The sequence below is a fragment of the Macrotis lagotis genome, chromosome 7 (genome assembly GCF_037893015.1).
Source record: "Macrotis lagotis isolate mMagLag1 chromosome 7, bilby.v1.9.chrom.fasta, whole genome shotgun sequence".
NCBI classification, from domain to species: Eukaryota; Metazoa; Chordata; class Mammalia; order Peramelemorphia; family Peramelidae; genus Macrotis; species Macrotis lagotis.
In genome coordinates this window covers 128368399-128387842 of record NC_133664.1, presented here as the reverse complement: position 1 = coordinate 128387842, position 19444 = coordinate 128368399, and the positions used below count along the sequence as shown (strand labels likewise).

Sequence of the window (19444 nt, the reverse complement as noted above, 5' to 3'; positions counted from 1 at the left end):
AGCCGCCCCTAGTAAAATGTTTTAAAAAGAAATCTCACAAATCAACAAGCAGATACACAATGGAAAAGGGTCATGGACGCTGCCAGCTCACTGGTTTCTGGAGGTGAGCTGGCAGTGTCCATGACCCTTTTCCATTGTGTCTATCTGTGATTTCCCCTAGTACTATAAATAAGCTATATTTACGTACTTGGCCCTTAGGTATTTTACTAAGAAGAACAGAAAGTTATTTCAGAAATTTTTCTAATAATGATGCATCTCTGTTGCTAGGAAAAAAAAAACATGTGAATCATTTTTCTCTCAAAATGTCCTTTTAAACAAAAAGGAATCTTTCTCTGGTTTTGAAGAAAGTTTTGAGTGTTCACATTTGAATGGTGATATATTAAAAGGCATAAATCTTTTCAACATTAACTTGTTCATGAAAACTGTTTGGCTAAGGTTCCAGAAGACAAATCCCATGTAGGATTCAGTATTTTGGTAATAATCTTTAGATGCTCATTTATGCCTGGATTTCCTGCCTAAAATGAGCAGTCTCAACACATTCAATTTTGATCAACATATAGCATGTAAATAATGTAAAGATTATCAGACTGCCTAAGGTGGGGGAGGGAAGGGAGGTTTGGGGGGATTGTAAAATTCAAATGTTACAAAACATAATAGAAATTTTGTATATAATTGAAAAACAAAGTATTTATATTAAAAATAAAATGAGCATTGTTTCTCAATATTCAACAGTGTTCATTAAATTGCACTTATTTGTTAAGTATGTAACAATTCTGGGCTTTTCATGAAATTATGAATAAAACCACTATCTGTCTGGTCTTTTGAACTGGCAAGTTTCAACATTTCATAGTCATTCTGGTATGCTGAAGAATACCAAATAATTGACCTTGAAGTGTGAGAGCACTGTAGACTCCACTGGAGCAGTTGCTTCCAGGGGAGTTGCTTTGCAGCTGTCACATTCACCAATAGAATGGGGTGTCTATAACAATCTCTTATTCATTGTGTTTATTTAATGGCATAAATCATTTTTAGGATATAAAGGCTACTGAAAATTTGAGGGGCTATTTACTGTTTTACAGACCTTGCTGGTGCAAAAAACATACACCACCACCACCACCACCATCATCCCCCTTTTCCTCAAGCATTCAACTATTTTAATCTCTAAACATTCAGCGAAGCAAAGACCACACCATTTTAAACTATTTGGGTCAAATTAATTTTATTATGCTCCATGATGAATTGCCACCAGTGCAACATCCTATTTCACTGTACATTTCAAAAATTCACATACTAAACAAAATTTCAGTTGATAAATGGAAACTTGAATGATTGAAAGTCTTTATGAATCTCATACATACAATAAGTGGCTAGCTGATATTGTCTATCACATAGCGTTTGGATACAAAAAGCCTCATGCTAGTTTGTTAAATGCTAAGGCTATTCAGACAATCATTTAATTGGAATATATGCGAGGCTTTCAGACAATGTGCAGGGATAGTGAATCTGATCGCTATGAGAACACTATCTTCTGCCCACAGTGCAAATGGTGAAGTGCTGAAACATGCAGCCATTACATCTTAGTAAATCACAGTTTCAGTCTTCATGCCGGGACTGAACTATATATATAGATCTCCTATTTTAAACCAATTGTAATCTAGACTTTGTGCAACAAAGAACATCCTTGGATTTGGGGTTTTTTTTCCTTTCAAAAGAAAGACTAAAGTAAATGCCTTTGGCAATAGACAAATAGCTGATTAAATTATATTTTCATGTAAAATTTAAGCAACCTAATATTCTCTTTCCAGAGCCTTGTTAAAATTTGGGATTTCTCGATAAACATGTTTCAATGTCAGTCCCAGAAATCCTGCAATTCTTGACCAAAGAATAAGAGATAACTTAAATAGGAATACTCCTTAAAGGAACATATTTACAAAGAAAATTTGAGATTCTGATAATTTGAAATTACCTTTATGAAAACCCAAAAGGAAAATCTATTTTAATATCATTTTTTAAAAAAAATTACAAGATTTTATTTTCCAGATGCACAAATTCCTAATTTCATTGGTTAGCAATTGTTCAGCCTCACCCATACTAGACTCACTTGAGCTCAAGCCACAATAAAAATCAAAGCAAGCAAAGGTTTCGAGCAGCAGAGGGCACTGTTAGTATTTGCAAGAAACAAAAAGTTTGGAGATTTTCCCATGTGCTTAATTGACTCTTGCAAGGAAGTTAACATTCTCTGAATAACTTAACTTTAATTGCCCCACTTACTGCTTTCAGCAACAAAACCTTTTAAATTATTTCTTATGATAACTAGATGCATGATCACTAGAGATTACGTGATAACTGGATTAGAAATTCAAGCCACATCTTGCAGGACCAGCCTGTCAAGATCATGCCAATACTAGGGTTTGGTCAGTAAGATTCTGGATAGCTTAAAATTTAGTTTGATATTGTGACTATAGTCTTGAAATACTTGATATTTTTTAATTAACTACATTCTGTATATTGACTCAATCTGTGAAAGTTGTATATATTTAAATTTGATCATTTTCTAACTAAAATTTACTGTAGGTACAGTAATTAGTGCTGTAGCTATTAACCCACTTTTGGGTACAAGAGTGTATTGTTGAGATAGAGGGCACCCTAATTATAAAAAAAAAAAACCCAAACCTTTCAGTATGCATAAAATGTGTAATTTTGTAAAAAAATTTCAATTTTGTGTTCCAAACAGTTTCACATGATAAGGCCTGAGTTTTTTTTAATTTACTCATCTCATGTCTGACAAATACCTCAAGAAAATATCAATAAAATTTAGTACCTATGTGTCAAAATTCCAATTTATCCATGTCATTTTTTCTTCTGGATTGCTGTTTTAGTGTTTGAAATTTTATGAGCACCTTAAATCCATCCAGACTATAGCATGATAGCACTTCATTTCACTTTATTAATACACTAGTGTCCCAACTTTAAAGTAAATTTAACCCACCATTATTGAAGCAAGCATCAAACATAGCCCTTCAAATTCAGAAACACATAAAAACTGACCCAAAAATAAGTCAAGCAACTGCTGTGGCAACCTGAAGACTTTGTTCATAAGAAAGACTAAAGTCTTGAGCTTGCTGACTGGCCAGCAGATGCTGTTAAATGTGTAACAGCATCTACACCACCCCAGTTTACTTCAGGTGCAGATGGGCTCCTAGGAACCTGAGCTCTGAATGATCACTGTTGGCTAATAGCAGACAACACTGCCATATCTTAAGAGGTGTACTGATTTTTCACAAATATCTGTTTGTAGTGATCTTATGTAAAACATATTGCTGAAATGTGGAAAACTGCATCAGTGGAATGATGTTTTGAGAACTGTGCAAATGTATCAGCCTCAACATTCACATAGCATTGTATTCAAAATGAAGGGGTTAAATAAACTGTCTGCATTACTTAAAAAGAATGTAGTGCTATACTACTAGATTTTTAATAAGAAAATTTAGATACAGAAAAAGTAGGGTATGAAAATAGTGTTTTCCTTCTTGCATTATAACTAAATTACAATAAGGTTTTTGTCAGTCTCACATGTTACATTTAAACTCCCTTTATGGATGGATTAAACAATATTCACAAGTCAATTGAGCATCCTGATGTAAACTTGCACACAGTAACAGGGAGTAGATTTTTAGAGGATTATGACAAACCTTTACAGATTAAATGAGGTATTGCACAGATTAATAAAAAAAAGCAAAAGGCAACAAAAATATACAGCAAATTGGTAAAACATTTACATGATAATTTTACAGAATCCATAGACAGAAAGTAGTGTTTAGTATTTCACCTTAAAAAATATATATATATAATATATATTGATCAATCATCCCATTCATCGTCATCCTCAAAATCTTCTTCATCATCTTCATCCTCATCTTCATCTAGCAGTACAAAAAAAAATCATTAAAATGATTATTTACAAGTATCTAAACATTCACTGGATTCATTCTCTCTATTTCTTCCCTACAAAATTTTGGCTCATTTCAACCAATTTGTATATTTCTGGTGTGGTATATCTTTAAAAATTTTCTAATGAAATGGTAAATGTTTATACTCTCTATGGTTTCTATCAAAAGACTTTTATGAAAAAGATATTAAAATCCAGAAAAGACAAATAATGTAGCACTTTTTTGGGGAGCAATTATTACTGATGATTTGAGTCAGGAAATAATTAATGAGAACTTAGGGAGAGGGTGGTACTTGTTATGTAAACTACAGGGCAGACAAATTGAAGAAAAACAGATCAAAATTCTTGTCCTTAAGGAACTTCTAGTTAGTTCTGCATCCTTTTTAAAGCTGGCTGATTGAAAAATTGCTATATAAAGTTATTAAATATTAAAAGCATCTATATCTTAAACTGTATACAGAATCCAATGTAATACAGTATCTATTAAGTAGTATGAATAGGGAATTGAAATTGGAATATTATAATTGCTGTCATCTTTTGAGATGAACTTTGACAAAATGCATCTGAGAATAATTAAATAAAATAATAGAAGTCAGTACTGAACTACTTTTTACACTACTTAGACATTTTTCAGTGTTCAACAAGCTACTCTGTGGTTTTATTTTTTCTTTAGGAGGAAGGTGTGGTATAGTCTGTTATGTCCTAAAGCCTCTACTTTGTGGACATATACCATATAATGTCTGATTACTTTTGTTGAACTCAAGTGGAACAAACTGGTACAATCTATATTTGAGAAGAATAAAAGACAGAATCCACCACTGGGAAGTAGTTAATAATAATTCTAATCTCAAATAACATTTAGACACCCAGAAATTCCTATAGACTGCTAGAAAAGTGTGTCATTATGAAATCAAATAAACCAAGTTATTTTCATATAATATTAAGTCATAAAATTTATAGTTGATTTTTAAATCCTTTACCTGTTTTGTATAGCACTCAACTATCAGAGAGAGTGAGTGTGTAAGTGTGAGTGTGTGTGTGTGTGTGTGTGTGTGTGTGTGAGATACACATACTACTTATTCAGGATTTTTGACTACTCAATATTCATTCTATTACACCATGCTGCCACCTACACCCTGTAAGATATATTTCATAGTGACTTTATTCAAATGTTCAGAGAGTAAGTATTCTAATTTTTATCTTGTTAACAATTAATAAAGCATATTTAAAAAACCTAGTCTTTTTTTTCTGATATTATTTCAACATCTAATTGTTTTTCATGAGACATGAATTGCTCAGTACTGAGTAAATGGCATATAAACATTCTCAATTGTGTTAATGAATTGTATTGCAATCATAGGGTCCAAAAGATTTAGTTAGTATTACCACACATCATATCCCAAAGTAATTCTCAAAGAGAAATAGGAGATTCACATGTTTTAGGAGAATATAAATCAGGTTACATCTAGTTTCTGATCAACTTTTTCAATTTGAGGATTATTGTGACCACATAAAAATTGTCTCACAGTACATATGTTATAAAGTATGTAAATATGTAAAGTGCATATAGAAGAGTTATACAATTTTTGATCCCATATTCTAACAAATTTAACGGTCAAATATCTACATTTAGGAAATGGTCAGCAGGAAGAAATTGAAGTTCTTTGGTCCAACCCAGAAAAATCAATGTTCACCCTCATGTATTTAACAGATTCCATGTAATCTCTGATGGTGGAAATTAGCCACAAAAATCTTAAGTACTGATTCTATATGGACATCTTATAGGGAAATAAGGTTAAACTAGAGTATTCTTGAATCCCTCTATCCATATCAATAGTTGTGATTATTAATAAGGTTGCCCTTATTACCTGTAGCACTAGGCTATAACTCTAGTCACATAGGCAATGAGCTGTAGATATAGGATCTAGAGCCCACATCTGAAAAAAAGGGCATATACCCTTAAATACATACACATAGTTTTAAGCACAAAGAAGTAGAAATATTTATTTTGTAAAGGAAGTTCGGAGAAATCGTACCTGAAGAATGAATGGCTTTGCTCCTTTTCTGCATTACTTCCATTAACGCGCCGACAATTCCTGAGGTGGGGGCAGGTGTAGGGGGCACAGAATCTTGGCCATCAGATACCTTTAGAAAAGAAAGATAAAATAAAGGAATATATGTAAAGCATAACAAAGAATGTTAATGTCCTGAGAATATCATACTTTTTCTTTCTCCCCCCCCCCCCCCCCCAATAAATGATGAGTTCTCAGTGATCGGGAATCTTACAGATAGTTCAGTCTTTTTAGTTGAGGAACTTAGACCTGGTCACTTTCCAAAGCATTTAAAATTCTTAACACTTATCTTTACAATTATTATAAAGAAATGAAATTTGATTCAACTTGCAGAATGTGCAAAAATGAGTTTTGGAATTAAAATTTTCACTTAACTTTCAAAACCTTTGTTCACAAATGAAAAAACGAGATTTCACTAATAAGTCAAGATAAATGTAGAAAAAAGGCCCTTTAAGAAACACAATTACTTGCAGTGGTTGCTTTGCAAGTGTACATTACCTCATGGGGAAACTGTGGTTATTGGTAAAGTACTTTGATCTTCTTTAAAGTTTATACTTAAAACAAAGCTATAAATAATAAATGAATCAACAAAGACTTTCAAAATGCCTCTGTTAAGCAATCAGAATATGTTCTACATAGAAGATTATGTCTATAGACAATTATCAGTATTCAAATGGATAAACTTGAAAGACAAAAAGCTTGCAAATCTAAGGTTAAATAAGGTTAAATCTAATTTAAGAATTCAGGGGGAAAATATCAAGAGTAATTCTAAATCTGCTTTAATCAGATTTTGCATGAATCCACACATTAAAGGTACATATTTAATTGGCAAATCTATCAGTTGCCAATTTAACACGATAATATATATCTATGTAACACAAAGATCTCTAAAAGGTATAATTTTTTAGAAAAACTGATATACATTTCTTAATATATTCTTTACAGTGACCCCAGAGTTTAATCAGGAACAAAGGTCTAACTTTTAAAAACCAATATTCTACTAACAGTTGCATGGCTATGAGTCATGGAACATTTATAGTCTCAGAAGAATTAAAAATTAACATTGCACAAACGGTAATGGAGAGATGGTACAATAGATGTAAGTAGACTAACACAACAAATTAAAAACCTTTGAAGAAATGGAGTAAAGGATGTTATAAGGAAATCTGTTAAGTGCCAATAAACAGATCATGCTCCACTAACAGCCTTGAGATTTTTGAAGAAAACAAACCCATTGGGTGGTCTCATATGCCAAACTTTTAGCAGAGCATGTACAAAGTCACAAAGGATGGTGAGGCATAGATGTCTTGCTATCTGTATCAATGAATGAGTACATCAATGAGGGCACAGATCCACTTCAGTTTGAGTATACATTCTTTAAGGGAAAAAAATTGTGAAAAATCTAAATACATTGGTATTACATCTGACTACAGTTTTTCCCCAAAAAATAATTTTAAAAGTTTAATTCAAGTAAACACAGACACTCTGATTAAAGAATTTTAGGAATTGAAAGGTGCCTCAGTCAATATTTAGTCTGACCCATACCTGAAAACTAATCTCTTTGACAGCATCATGGGAAGTTAGTTAGTCATAACTGATGAAGATAGCCAAGGAGAAACCACTCCTTCATAATGCTTACCATTACATTTTTGGACAACTACTTGTTAGCAACGCTTTCTCTACATAAACCCCCTGGTTCTAATTCTGCCCTTTGAAAGCAAGCAGATTAAGTCTTCACTTTTCTTACCTTCAAATACTTAAAGCTAGAATGCCATCTCAATCAATTTTAATGAAATGTACCAGGCTGACTACTTTTCTCACTATTCTCTAACTTAACAATCTCTTATCAAAATGTGGTACTAGTAATTAAGCACAATATTCTACATGAAATTTGACTAATGCAGAATACAATATAAAATTATTATTCCCTTCTAAACACCACAGTTCTCTAGAATATGCTATTTCTGGCAGTTTTATATTTTTGACTAGCATCGAGCTTGGAGTCCAGTAAAATCATCAATCATTTTTAGAAAAATCAAATCTTTTTCTGATGAATTTCAGTTTAACATTTTTAATACAATAGATTTGAAAAGAGAATAATTGTTTACTTTTGCATAGCTTAATATGAGCTCATAAGCTGCCTCATAAATAATATAAAAGGAAAAACATTTCTTAATTTATAAGTAATTATGTATATGACTGGATTTGGGAGGCATTATACAAAGTAAATTCAAACATATTATGTGAGCAAAGCTTTGCATACTTCCAGATAGTTGTCTTAGGTTGTGTTTTAAATTTGATATGACCATTTCACAAGAGTCATACTTTAGAGGGAAAAGTCAGAGAAACATAATCGAGAAAATTTATAGAATTGTTAACTTTAAAATGATTATGCAGTCATGTAATTAGATCTGATCAAGGATATACCAATAAATTACTGATGAGCAATTACTAAATTACCATTACCAATAAATTACTGATTACTACTAATATGATATCATTCTATAGATAAACTAAAATATAATTTATATCTGTAAATGAAAAATAAGCCAGTGGGTCAGGCTAGGACCAGGGGATCCATTTTCTTGAGGGACCTTCATTTAGCCACATGATTAAAAAAAAAAAAACACAGTAATTACACAGAACAGAAGCAAAAGGAACTTCCCTGATTCCTTCCAGTGTTAGTTCAGGCCATTCCTCTCATACAATTGTTTTGTATTATTTATCTAAGTAGAGGCTGCTTCCTTTCAGTAAAAGGAGAGATTCCTGGTGGCAGAACTGTATGCTTTTTCTCTCTGAGTTCCACATAGTACTGATATATAACAGTCACTGAAAAATGTTCAGTGAATTGAACTTTATTTCTTTAATGGCATTAAAAATATAAACCACTCACAAATTTTAAGAATTATGAAATGGAGGCTATTAAATACAATAAATAATCAATGATTTCCAGGTAGATGGTGACTAACCAGAGCAGAGGCCAGAGTGACGGCATTGACAGAAAAGGATGGAAGGAATCAAGGGAAGGGAAGGAAGGAAGGGAAAGAAGGGAGGTGAGGTTGGCTGAAAAGGCAGGTTCTTAAGAGCAGGAGTCAATGTAGACCATAAGAACTCCCTTTGTTTCTACATGAAAGTGCTAGCTTGACAACATCCTATGAGAATGGTGGCCCAAGTTATTCAAAACTGGAGCTCAAAGGAAACATATGAGATAATACATGTTGAAAGCTGGGTAGGTTTTAAAGAGCTATGTAAGTTGACTTTGTTAAATGATTTGTTTTTGATCCCTTGAAGATTTTGAACTCGGGTCTCTGGGCTCCCAAGTTCATCATTCTTTCATATCATCCTGTCTCTTTTGCTCTTGCTACAATATATTTTTCTCAAGAATTGTAGCAATCTCAACTAACTGACTATAACCCAAAGTTCTTCAACTTCTAATAAATATTACCAAAAGTTTTAGACAATCAAATTCCTCTTATTTTTATTATTCTTATTTATTAACTGTGTGATCATGAGGGAATCACATCTGCCTCACATTTCAAAGAGTTGCTGAGTTCATAAGACACAAAATAAGTATACATTTCCTCTTACATACAATGCCTTAGCAGCTGAGAAGAAAAAAAGGTTACCTTCAAAATAATAAAAAAAATTGTATTATAATGAAAAGTTTCCAGTATAGGAAAAAAAGTTTAATAAACATTAAATTAAGTCACTTAGAGTCACCCTGATAACTTTTTGAGCTTGAATAACTTTGTAAGAATAAACCAAGTTCTGAGAAATCCAACCCAAAATTGAGACAGACTGTTAGTAGCCTAAAGTAGCATTTCTAAGATCGTCACTGATGGAGGAATTGCTCAAGAAGTTTTACAAGGTCCAAACAAATTGGGATCCATTAGTAGTGGCCTAAACATGGCAGACAGAACTCTCTGGGTCTCGTTGTAGTTGGAATAGTTATCACCTCACAAGAGACTTTTTAAAGCATTTCATCAACATTAATCTTTTTTAACAACTTCCTAGCTAATTTGATGCTGACTCATAGGATTCACAGAACTTCCTATGCTTTTAATGGCTTAATTTAGCATGTTAAACAATTTCCCTGTAAGGTTTTTGATGAGAAAGTAACTTTATGAAATATAGTTCAGAAGAGTTTAACAACTAAAAAAATGACTTATCACTAATAATCCAAATGAAAATAACATTGATACTTACAGACTTCAGCTGAATACCTTGTCGTATCTGGTCTAACAGTGCATCCCTTCCAGAGCAGGACACCGGACGACTATTCTGTTCTACTTTCTTTAACTGGGCACCCTCTCTTATTTGATCCAAGAGAGCAGCTTTATTTCCAACAGGAGCCGTCAATTGATGGTCACCATCAGAAGAGGGGCCAGGAGGAGGAGGGGGTCCAGGAGGAGGTGGAGGAGGTGGTGGCGGAGGTGGAGGCGCAGCTGACCCAGGGATTGAAAGGGGTGGAGGAGGTGGAGGGGGACCTGAGGGTGCTGAGGAAGGATGGGTTGGGGGAGGGGGGTGGTACATTCTATTTGGAGGTGGTGGGGGGACTGTAACACCTGGCCTAGAGGGAGGTGGTGGTGGTGGAGCAGCTGTGGGAGCTCTTGAAGGTGGTGGGGGTGGAGCTCCTCGTCCTCTAGCAGGGGGAGGAGGAGGACCTGAACTATGTGGAGGTGGTGGTGGTGGAGGAGGACCAGCCCTTGATGGTGGTGGTGGTGGTGGTGGTGCTAAAATAAAGAAAAAAAATTTTTTTTAATTAATAAAGAAGAAAACATGTTTATAAAGAAAAAACTAAAAAATGTTTTTTTCATTTAACATGCACTTAAAAAAGAAACTTTACTGTATCTTATTTATAGATAACGCTGACCTAGGAAGATTCTTTAAAATTCTAACTTTGTCTCATTTTAAAGATTACTTTTTTTTCTTTTCTTTTTTGGAACCATAATGCTTAAGAAACCCAGAACGGAAATTTTTAGTAGGACTAACAGCTTGTTTGTTTTTAAAATTTTCCTAGACAAACCTAAAACAAAAGTATTAATTATATTAAACGTTTTGGTCAATGGGTAAAAATCTGTACTTTTAATAGAAAGTAACTACTTTTCTCTCTTTCTTTAAAGCATCAAAAATCACTTAGTTTCTTCTAAGAGTCAATTTGCATTCAAAATTAAATATCAAATATTGTGTCAAATATTAGTATTTATTTATATTCACAAATTCAAAATATATTACTAAAAAGCTGTTATACTTAAATCCCCCCCCCCCAGCATTTTCATTAAAATTCCTAGTTTTTCTCTTATTTCTATTGCTCAGTAATTCTAACGGGCATATAAGGTCAGTAATTCTAAAGGATATATAAAGGTTTAATTGGCCATCTAGGTTTCTCGTCTTCATGTGAACAAAGGTATAATGAGGCCTGTAAATAACAAAACCAAGTAAAATTGTTCCAAAACTCATCTATTTCAATTAGCCTACTCATAGCTCATGATCCAAGATCTAGAGTGGGAAGGGACCTCAGAGCCCATCTAATCCAACCCCTTTTACTTTATGGTTGGGAAAAATCAGGCCCATCCAGACTAACTTGCCCAAGGTAACACAGGGGTATTTACACATTAAGCTTAGTTACCTATCTGAATCTAAATCCTCTGCCTCCAGAGGTCATACTTTTTCTTCTACTACACCATGATTCCTTCTATTAAATCATGTAATGAAAAGTGAATCTTAACCAGACATATAAAATCAAGTGCAATGGAATCCTCTTAGAAAGTGTTATGGGGCAGGGGTAGGACACCTTTGAATCAATGAAACCAAGGATTTTCTTTTTTAAGGGACCTTACTTCACTAATAGTTAGAGAAATGAAATAGTATCAAAATTACATGGCACTTATCTTCCTCTTAATCCTCATTATATAGTCATGTGTCTAAAGACCTTTTAAAAAAATATTACTATTTCAATGAATAGCATGACATCACAAAATTAATGTTTATTTGTATGATGAAAGTCCTAGTCATTCCATATTATTTTTCATTGACATGAAATTGCCAATAACTTAAAGTTTACATCTTACCTGGCACATTGATAAGAATATAATTTGCTCACACTGGTAACACTACTGAACCATAGATAAATAATATTGAAAAATATTTCTACTGAAATCTATATTTATTTCTTTTCTTTTGCAAGGCAATGTGGTTAAGCCTTACCCAAGGTCACACAGCTAGGTAGTAATATTATTATTATTATTATTATTATTATTTGTTCATTTTTTTTGCAAGGCAAATGGGGTTAAGTAGCTTGCCCAAGGCCCCACAGCTAGGTAATTACTAAGTGTCTGAGGCCAGATTTGAACCCAGGTACTCCTGAGTCCAGGGCCTGTGCTCTATCCACTGTGCCACCTAGCTGCCCCTAGCTAGGTAATTATTAAGTGTCCAAGACTGCATTTGAACTCAGGAACTCCTGACTCCAGAGCTGGTGCTCTAGCCACACTGCGCCACCTAGCAGGCCCTGATATATTTCAAAAAGAAAAAGATTTCTTCCAGACTTTTTCATAAAGAAGCACAATTTAGTAAAAGGTAGTTTCTTTTCACATAACTGATATACCATAAAATCTTTGTAGAAATTTGAAACTATGCCCAAAGGGCAACAAAAATGTGCATACCCTTTGACCCAGCAATACCACTACTGGGTCTATACCCTGAAGAGATGATGAAAAAGGGTAAAAACATCAATTGTACAAAAATATTTATAGCAGCGCTGTTTGTGGTGGCAAAGAATTGGAAATCAAGTAAATGTCCTTCAATTGGGGAATGGCTTAGCAAACTGTGGCATATGTATGTCATGGAACACTATTGTTCTATTAGAAACAAGGAGGGATGGGAATTCAGGGAAGCCTGGAGGGATTTGCATGAACTGATGCTGAGTGAGATGAGCAGAACCAGAAAAACACTGTACACCCTAACAGCAACATGGGGGTGATGATCAACCTTGAAGGACTTGCTCATTCCATCAGCGCAACAATCAGGGACAATTTTGGGCTGTCTGCAATGGAGAATACCATCTGTATCCAGAGAAAGAACTGCAGAGTTTGAACAAAGTTCAAGGACTATTCCCTTTAATGTAGGAAAAGAAACAGATATCTTATTGTCTGATCTTGTATCTCTTAGACTTTCTTGTCTCTTCCTTAAGGATATGATTTCTCTCTCATCACACTCAATTTGGATCAATATACAACATGGAAACAAAGTAAAGACTGACAGATTGCTTTCTGTGGGGGTGGGGGAAGGGAAGTAAGATGGGGGAAAGTTGTAAAACTCAAATAATATCTTTAATAAAAATGTAAAAAAAGCAATTTTTACCTTTATGGTCAAACCACAGACTCCACTAATATTGGTAAGGTAGGTTTGGAAGGTACTAGCATCTTGAATCATCCCTGTCTAGTCTTCAATTACTTATTACAAACAATTTATAGTCAGAAATACTGAATAGAAAAATAAAATTATCCAAAAAAAGTTACCCTTACAGAATTAACAGTTACTGTTAACATAAAAAATGTTTTTCTTACTTCACCTACACTGTATAAAAAAAAGCACACATTAGACCTGAGACAGGGGAACGAGGTTACTTTCAAACTGTCAAGGGCACAGAATTTTATGGTCTATTCTTTTTTGCCACCCTGGTATAGGAGACAGAAATATACATTCTAAGCTAAGAGGTTAGTCTATTGCTCCATGTTGTTAGTCTGGAAAGCTGATAATGAAGGTATTTTTCCTAACTGCCCCTATTTGAAGAGGAAAACTATCTAAGCACAAAACTTCCAACTATATCTGTTGCAACTCAATGGAGAAGAAGAGGTTGGAGCCTATGCTTCTTAAACTAACAGAGTAGACCTAACATATAAAAATTCAATTTTGTGTTAAAGTATTTCAAAATATGTTACATTATATTTGTCTCAAGATTTCCTGTTTCATTATAGATATGAAACAGTTCAAATGAGTCAGATACCTAAGATTTAAACAAAAATCCAAAAACTATGGATTCCTCTACTTTCTGGATTCTTCAGTTAATAAAAAAGATAAGATTTTAAAAATTTACTCAGTTCATCTTTTGAAAACAGGAGAAAAGCAGTTTTTCTTTTACCCTAACCTACCATAACCTGTTTCATGTACATTTAGGAAACACAGGAAACATTTTATGATGCTTGCTGTCCTATAACTATGCAAATAAACAGAATCAGAATTTGGAAGAGTTTTAATTTTAGATAATAGGTCTACTCTAAACTATCAATGGCATTCATCATATAGACAAAGCAAAATTTGATAACACTCTTTCTAATAAGTTTTAGTTTTGGAACCAAAAACACATGTCAACTAAATAATTTGATAACTAATTCCAGGTAATTAAAAAATGAGAAATGAAAGATATAACTCCTAAGGCTCATTAAATTACTCTCTTAAAATATCTAGTTAAAACAATAATGATGAAAAGCATGTGAAATAATCAAATCACAAAACTTGCCAGTAATGCATTGGGCCTACTTAGTTATACTCAAATAAACAGAAAATTTTAATTATTTTTAAAAAGTCCCTTAAAATCTTGGTAAGACAAGGAAACAACATTTAAAAAAAGCTAACTAAGGTTTGCAAATTCTTTTGAAATGAAATTTATTTCTACATATTTTAAATAGCTACATAAATATTTTACATATATCAATATTTCCACAATCACAAACTATTCTTAAAGTGTATTTTGCTTACTACTTAAAAGTTGAATTATACATGAGAAAACAAATCAACTAGAAAAATTGCTTGTTGCATAATATTAACAGAAAGTCAAAACCTCAAAACACACATGCCATATACTAAGATAAACAATGTTAAAAAATTGCCAGCACAAGGTTAATCATTTTTGCATGCGAGAGAAGTCCGCTAAACAAAAATTACATACCACCAAGAGAAAGGCTGACTGCCTTATGGATTTTCAAAACTGTACCACTAAAAGAAAGAGAGTCAGCTTGTATACCAGAAACTGAATAAAAATATACCTCAGATTTTTTAAAACAAATAGAATATATGACTATATGAAATTAAAAGCAACTAAAAAAATTATGAAGACTGAAGACAATTGTTAATGCCTTCCAATTATACCACCCTTGGAAGAAACTGAGAGTGGAAATACTTTACAAGACAAGTGAAGTCCAAATATGTTCAAATAGCAAGATGGAGACTTGATTATCTCCAAATTTTGATTATTCCAATTATAAATAAATAACAAGCACAAATATTCTTCAAATAATGCATTTTATAAACATAATTCTTACTTAAAGAAATGTGGTATACTAGAAAATGGAAAATTATTAAAGAATTACTACTTAAACACTCAAAATAACAAACAAAAATAAAATACATGCTATGACAGATAAACTGTTAGAATTAAAGATAACACATAAGGCAAACTATTTTCATGCACACTGAAATAAGGGCTGGCATTTGAAGGAAAATACAATTATTTTCATTAGATTTGGGGAAACTGTATAAATGTAAGTATATTTTATGTAACTTGTATGAATAATGCTGAATGTGAAGGGCTAACTCTAAATATAATGATTTTTGTAAATATTCTAAAGATTTTTTCCCATAAGTAGATTAACTGAGAATTCTAATTTTCCTCTCTTAAAGTTTGAAGTCTATGGAGTTACTGGCTGAAGAAGAGAAGAAAAATAACTGACTAAAAACCAGTTTTGGGAAAGTGTTAGTGAATACTGTCTCTTAAAAGACAAACCAAAACATGCTTATTTTAGTGACATTAGATAGTCAAGAAATAGCCCACATATACATACATACCACTCCACTGTGGTGGACCTATAGAACAGATTATTTTATGAGTGACTTAAGTCTAAACAAATTCAGACTAAGAATGTTGGAAATCAATTTTTTTTATTTTTTTAAATTATAAATAATTAGAAAAATAAAAGCAGGCTACTTTTTCAAGTCTTGCTTCAAAAATATATATTATTGTTACAAATGGTCTAATTTCTTTTTAACTCTAATTTGCTCTCTTTTTTTCAATACACACCCCCAGCTTTGTTCTACATTACTTCTTTTTAAGGGAAATACCTTCCTTCTAGAACTTATGATTACTTTAGAGAGATAGAGAGGAAAACAAAAAAAAAAAAAAAAAAAAAATCTTAACCTACATATAAAATGAGAATACTGTTGAAATGCAAAATGGATAATTTTGATTTCTTTAATTTTTTTGTATAAATAAAACCTATGCAGAAGGAATGCAGATAACTGGAAAAAAAACTTTCAAGAACAATTTCTCAGATAGGATGTGACTGAGTTGGATTATTTGCTGTGGCATATAGGAAATGATGTAGATTAATTTATGGAGGAAAATGTTATCTACCTTCAAAGAAACAACAAATGAAAATATGAATAGTATAGCCTTATATACACACATAATACACAAGTTTTAAATATTCATATGTATAATTTACATATGTGTATATTTACAGATATCTATGTGCATGTATGAATACATGTATACACACACATACATATATCCCCACTTAATTGCAGTCTTCTTTGGGGTTGGGGGTGGGGAGGAAAAAATAAAATAAAAAGTACACAGCAGTGAAAAAAGAACCTATAAGGAAGCAAAGTAAAGCTAGGTTTTCTTGAAGTGGAAAATTATTTTATATTAACAATCATGTTTTGCTTTGTACATGGCAATGTCTTTCTTTTCTTTTTCACATTTTTATATTTGAAATGTTAAAAATTTCATTAAGAAAAAAAAGAATTTCCCCTTAAACCCTAATAAATAGTCATTCTATTTTGTTTTAGGGCTTTTAATGGATTAAAAGAAGGGAAAGCTTACATCCTTCAACAGCCTGTTTAGCTTTTGGATGCTTTTTAAAGAAGTTTTTCCTTATATATCAAGTCTAACTTTCATCTATGGCTCCTCATTTTGCTTTCTGAGGGCAACAAAGACCACATCTTCTCAAATACCTACAGACAGCTATAATATTCACATTCTCTTCTGCCCCAAGGTGCAAAAGTCCTCTCTTAAACCAAATAAAACTTTATCAATTCCTGCAAACCAGTCCTCAATATGGCATGATCTTGGTCAATCTGCTTTGAACAATCCTCTACTTTATCACTGTCCTTTTAAAACTGTGGTATTAGTACTGGCATTAATAGGAGAAAATACAGTGGGACTATCGTCTTGCTAGTCTTGGACATAATACCTCTTTTTAAGGAAGCCCAAGCAAGACAGACTCAGCTAGGCAGAGAGGTGATACAGGTAGTAAAGCACTGGACTTGGAAGGCTAAAAGACTTGGGTTCAAATCTGTCCTCAGATACTTACTAGATGTGTAAGGGCCCTGGGTAAGTCACTTAATCTCTTATGGGTCTCAGGTTCTTCACCTATAAATTGGGGAAAATAAAAAATCTATCTCTCAGACTTGAATATAAAAAATGAATATAAAATAAGGTAATTTTGCAAAGTATTTTTCAAACCTAAGAGTGCTCGCTCTCGCTGTGTGTGTGTGTGTGTGTGTGTGGTGGCTATTACTAACTACTATATCACTGATGACTCATTCTGATCTTGGAGTCCATAAAACTCCCAAAATACTTACAGAACAGCACCTATCTAATCATTTTATCCTCATTTTGGATTCATAAAATTGATTTGTCAGAAAAATCTAAATGTCTTCACATTTATCCCATAATCTTCATCTCACAAGAGCTATTCTAGCTCCTTGACTCCCTGGAACCATTTTTTTTTTAATGAAGAATCCATGTCATTCATACTCATTTTTTCTTCTAGCTCTGTTCCTAACTCTCTAGTCTCTTTCATTGTTGTACCAAAAAGCTTTTCATCCGGAAGGGGGCAACTAGGTGGCATAGTGGATAAGAACACTGGCCTTGGAGTCAAGAGGACCGGAGTTTGAATCTGGCCTCAGACACTATCTAGCTGTGTGACTTTGGGCTCTGGATGATAAAGTGAAGCTGATGACTCAGCATAGCACCTCCTCACTCAAACACAATTCATCTGCTTGCCATGGCAATGCCTCCCTGAATCATGGTCATCTTCAAGAATGAAGGACAAAACAAAACAACTAAAAACATCCTGAAAATGCCTCCGTTGCTGTGGTCCTTTTTCTGATCTGTGAGCTTTTGCCCATGACCATGAACTGTTCATGAAGAGATCAAGGCCATTAAACTATCACTCCTCTCTCGGCACTACTCTTGTCTGAATTTTCCAACCTTGTCCTCTCACCCAACTTTTCCATTACCCACACTGGATCCAAATTCCTTGAAGGCAGGCACTATTTTTCATTACTTTATCAATTTTTGGCAGGGGATACAGTAAATACTTAATCCTTTCCTCCAAATTCTAACCTGATGTTGTGAGCTGTCCCTTTCACTTTTTGATTTTGCAACTGATTGCCACATAATCATCAGATCATGCCTCCAAGCTTTGCTTTTATGAAGGAGGAGGAAGGAAAAGCTCAAGGTCATATTCTCTCATGGCGAAGGATCTAAAGGGGTCTAAAAATGCTCCAAGCTGATCAGTATTTCCCTCTAAGGTACTGAGATATAGAACTCTCTCTATTAAGTTAATATGCAAGGTGGGACCGTCTTTACCTAAATTCAGTTAATTATTTTTTACTTTTAGCTTTATTTTTCTGATTAACAAGCATTTCTTTCCCTCTCCTTCCTTCCCAAATGAACAATAAATAAAAGAAAAAGATTCCCATATGGGCCATGTCCAAAATTACATGTGCCATTTTCCATGTTCTCTGGTAGGAGATGAATAATGTATTTTGACTTCAGTACTCTGGAACTGTGATATCATCACATTGATCTGAATGCTAAATTCTTTTACAACTGTCTGTCTTTATAATGTTGTTGTTACTATATAAAATGTTCTCCCATTTCTCTTCAGTTAGCTCTGCATCAATTCAGAGATCTTTTCAGTTTTCTCTGACCAATGACCATGTTGTCATTTCCTAGGGAATGATATTCTATTACATTTACATAGCTTAATTTGTTTAGCATTTCTAATAGGTAGGCACCAGTTTTTGCCAACTATGAAAAGAGGTACTATAAATATTCTTCTTCTATTCCTCTTTCTGCAATTTCTTTGTAGTATATGTCTAGTATTGATATTGCTGAGTCAAAAGATTATCACACAGTATAGTGATTTTGGTGGTCTAATTCCTAATTCTTTTCTATAAATGGCTGGACCAGTATATAGATCTACCAAGAATGCACTGTATGCTTTCCTGTAGCCTCTCCAACTCTGTCACTTTCTTTTGAGCCAATCTGGTAAGTAAAAGAAAACCTCAGAGATGTTTTAAATTTGCATTTTACTAATTGCTGTGATGAGACATTTTTTCATATGGCTGTTAACAG

At 33.2% G+C, this 19444-nt stretch overlaps 1 protein-coding gene across 1 annotated transcript in view; it reads right to left on the bottom strand.

Annotated features, from left to right (window-relative positions):
* Window positions 1-2655: 2655 nt before the first annotated feature.
* WASL (WASP like actin nucleation promoting factor) overlaps window positions 2656-19444 on the bottom strand; it is a 100337-nt gene continuing 83548 nt past the window's right edge. Inside the window, exons 9-11 of the mRNA XM_074193797.1 lie at window positions 10228-10754; window positions 5986-6094; window positions 2656-3923 (exon numbers count right to left, since the gene is read on the bottom strand). Of these exons, the coding sequence (XP_074049898.1) occupies window positions 3862-3923; window positions 5986-6094; window positions 10228-10754 (698 nt within the window). The 3' untranslated portion in view covers window positions 2656-3861. The remainder of the gene's footprint in view (window positions 3924-5985; window positions 6095-10227; window positions 10755-19444) is intronic.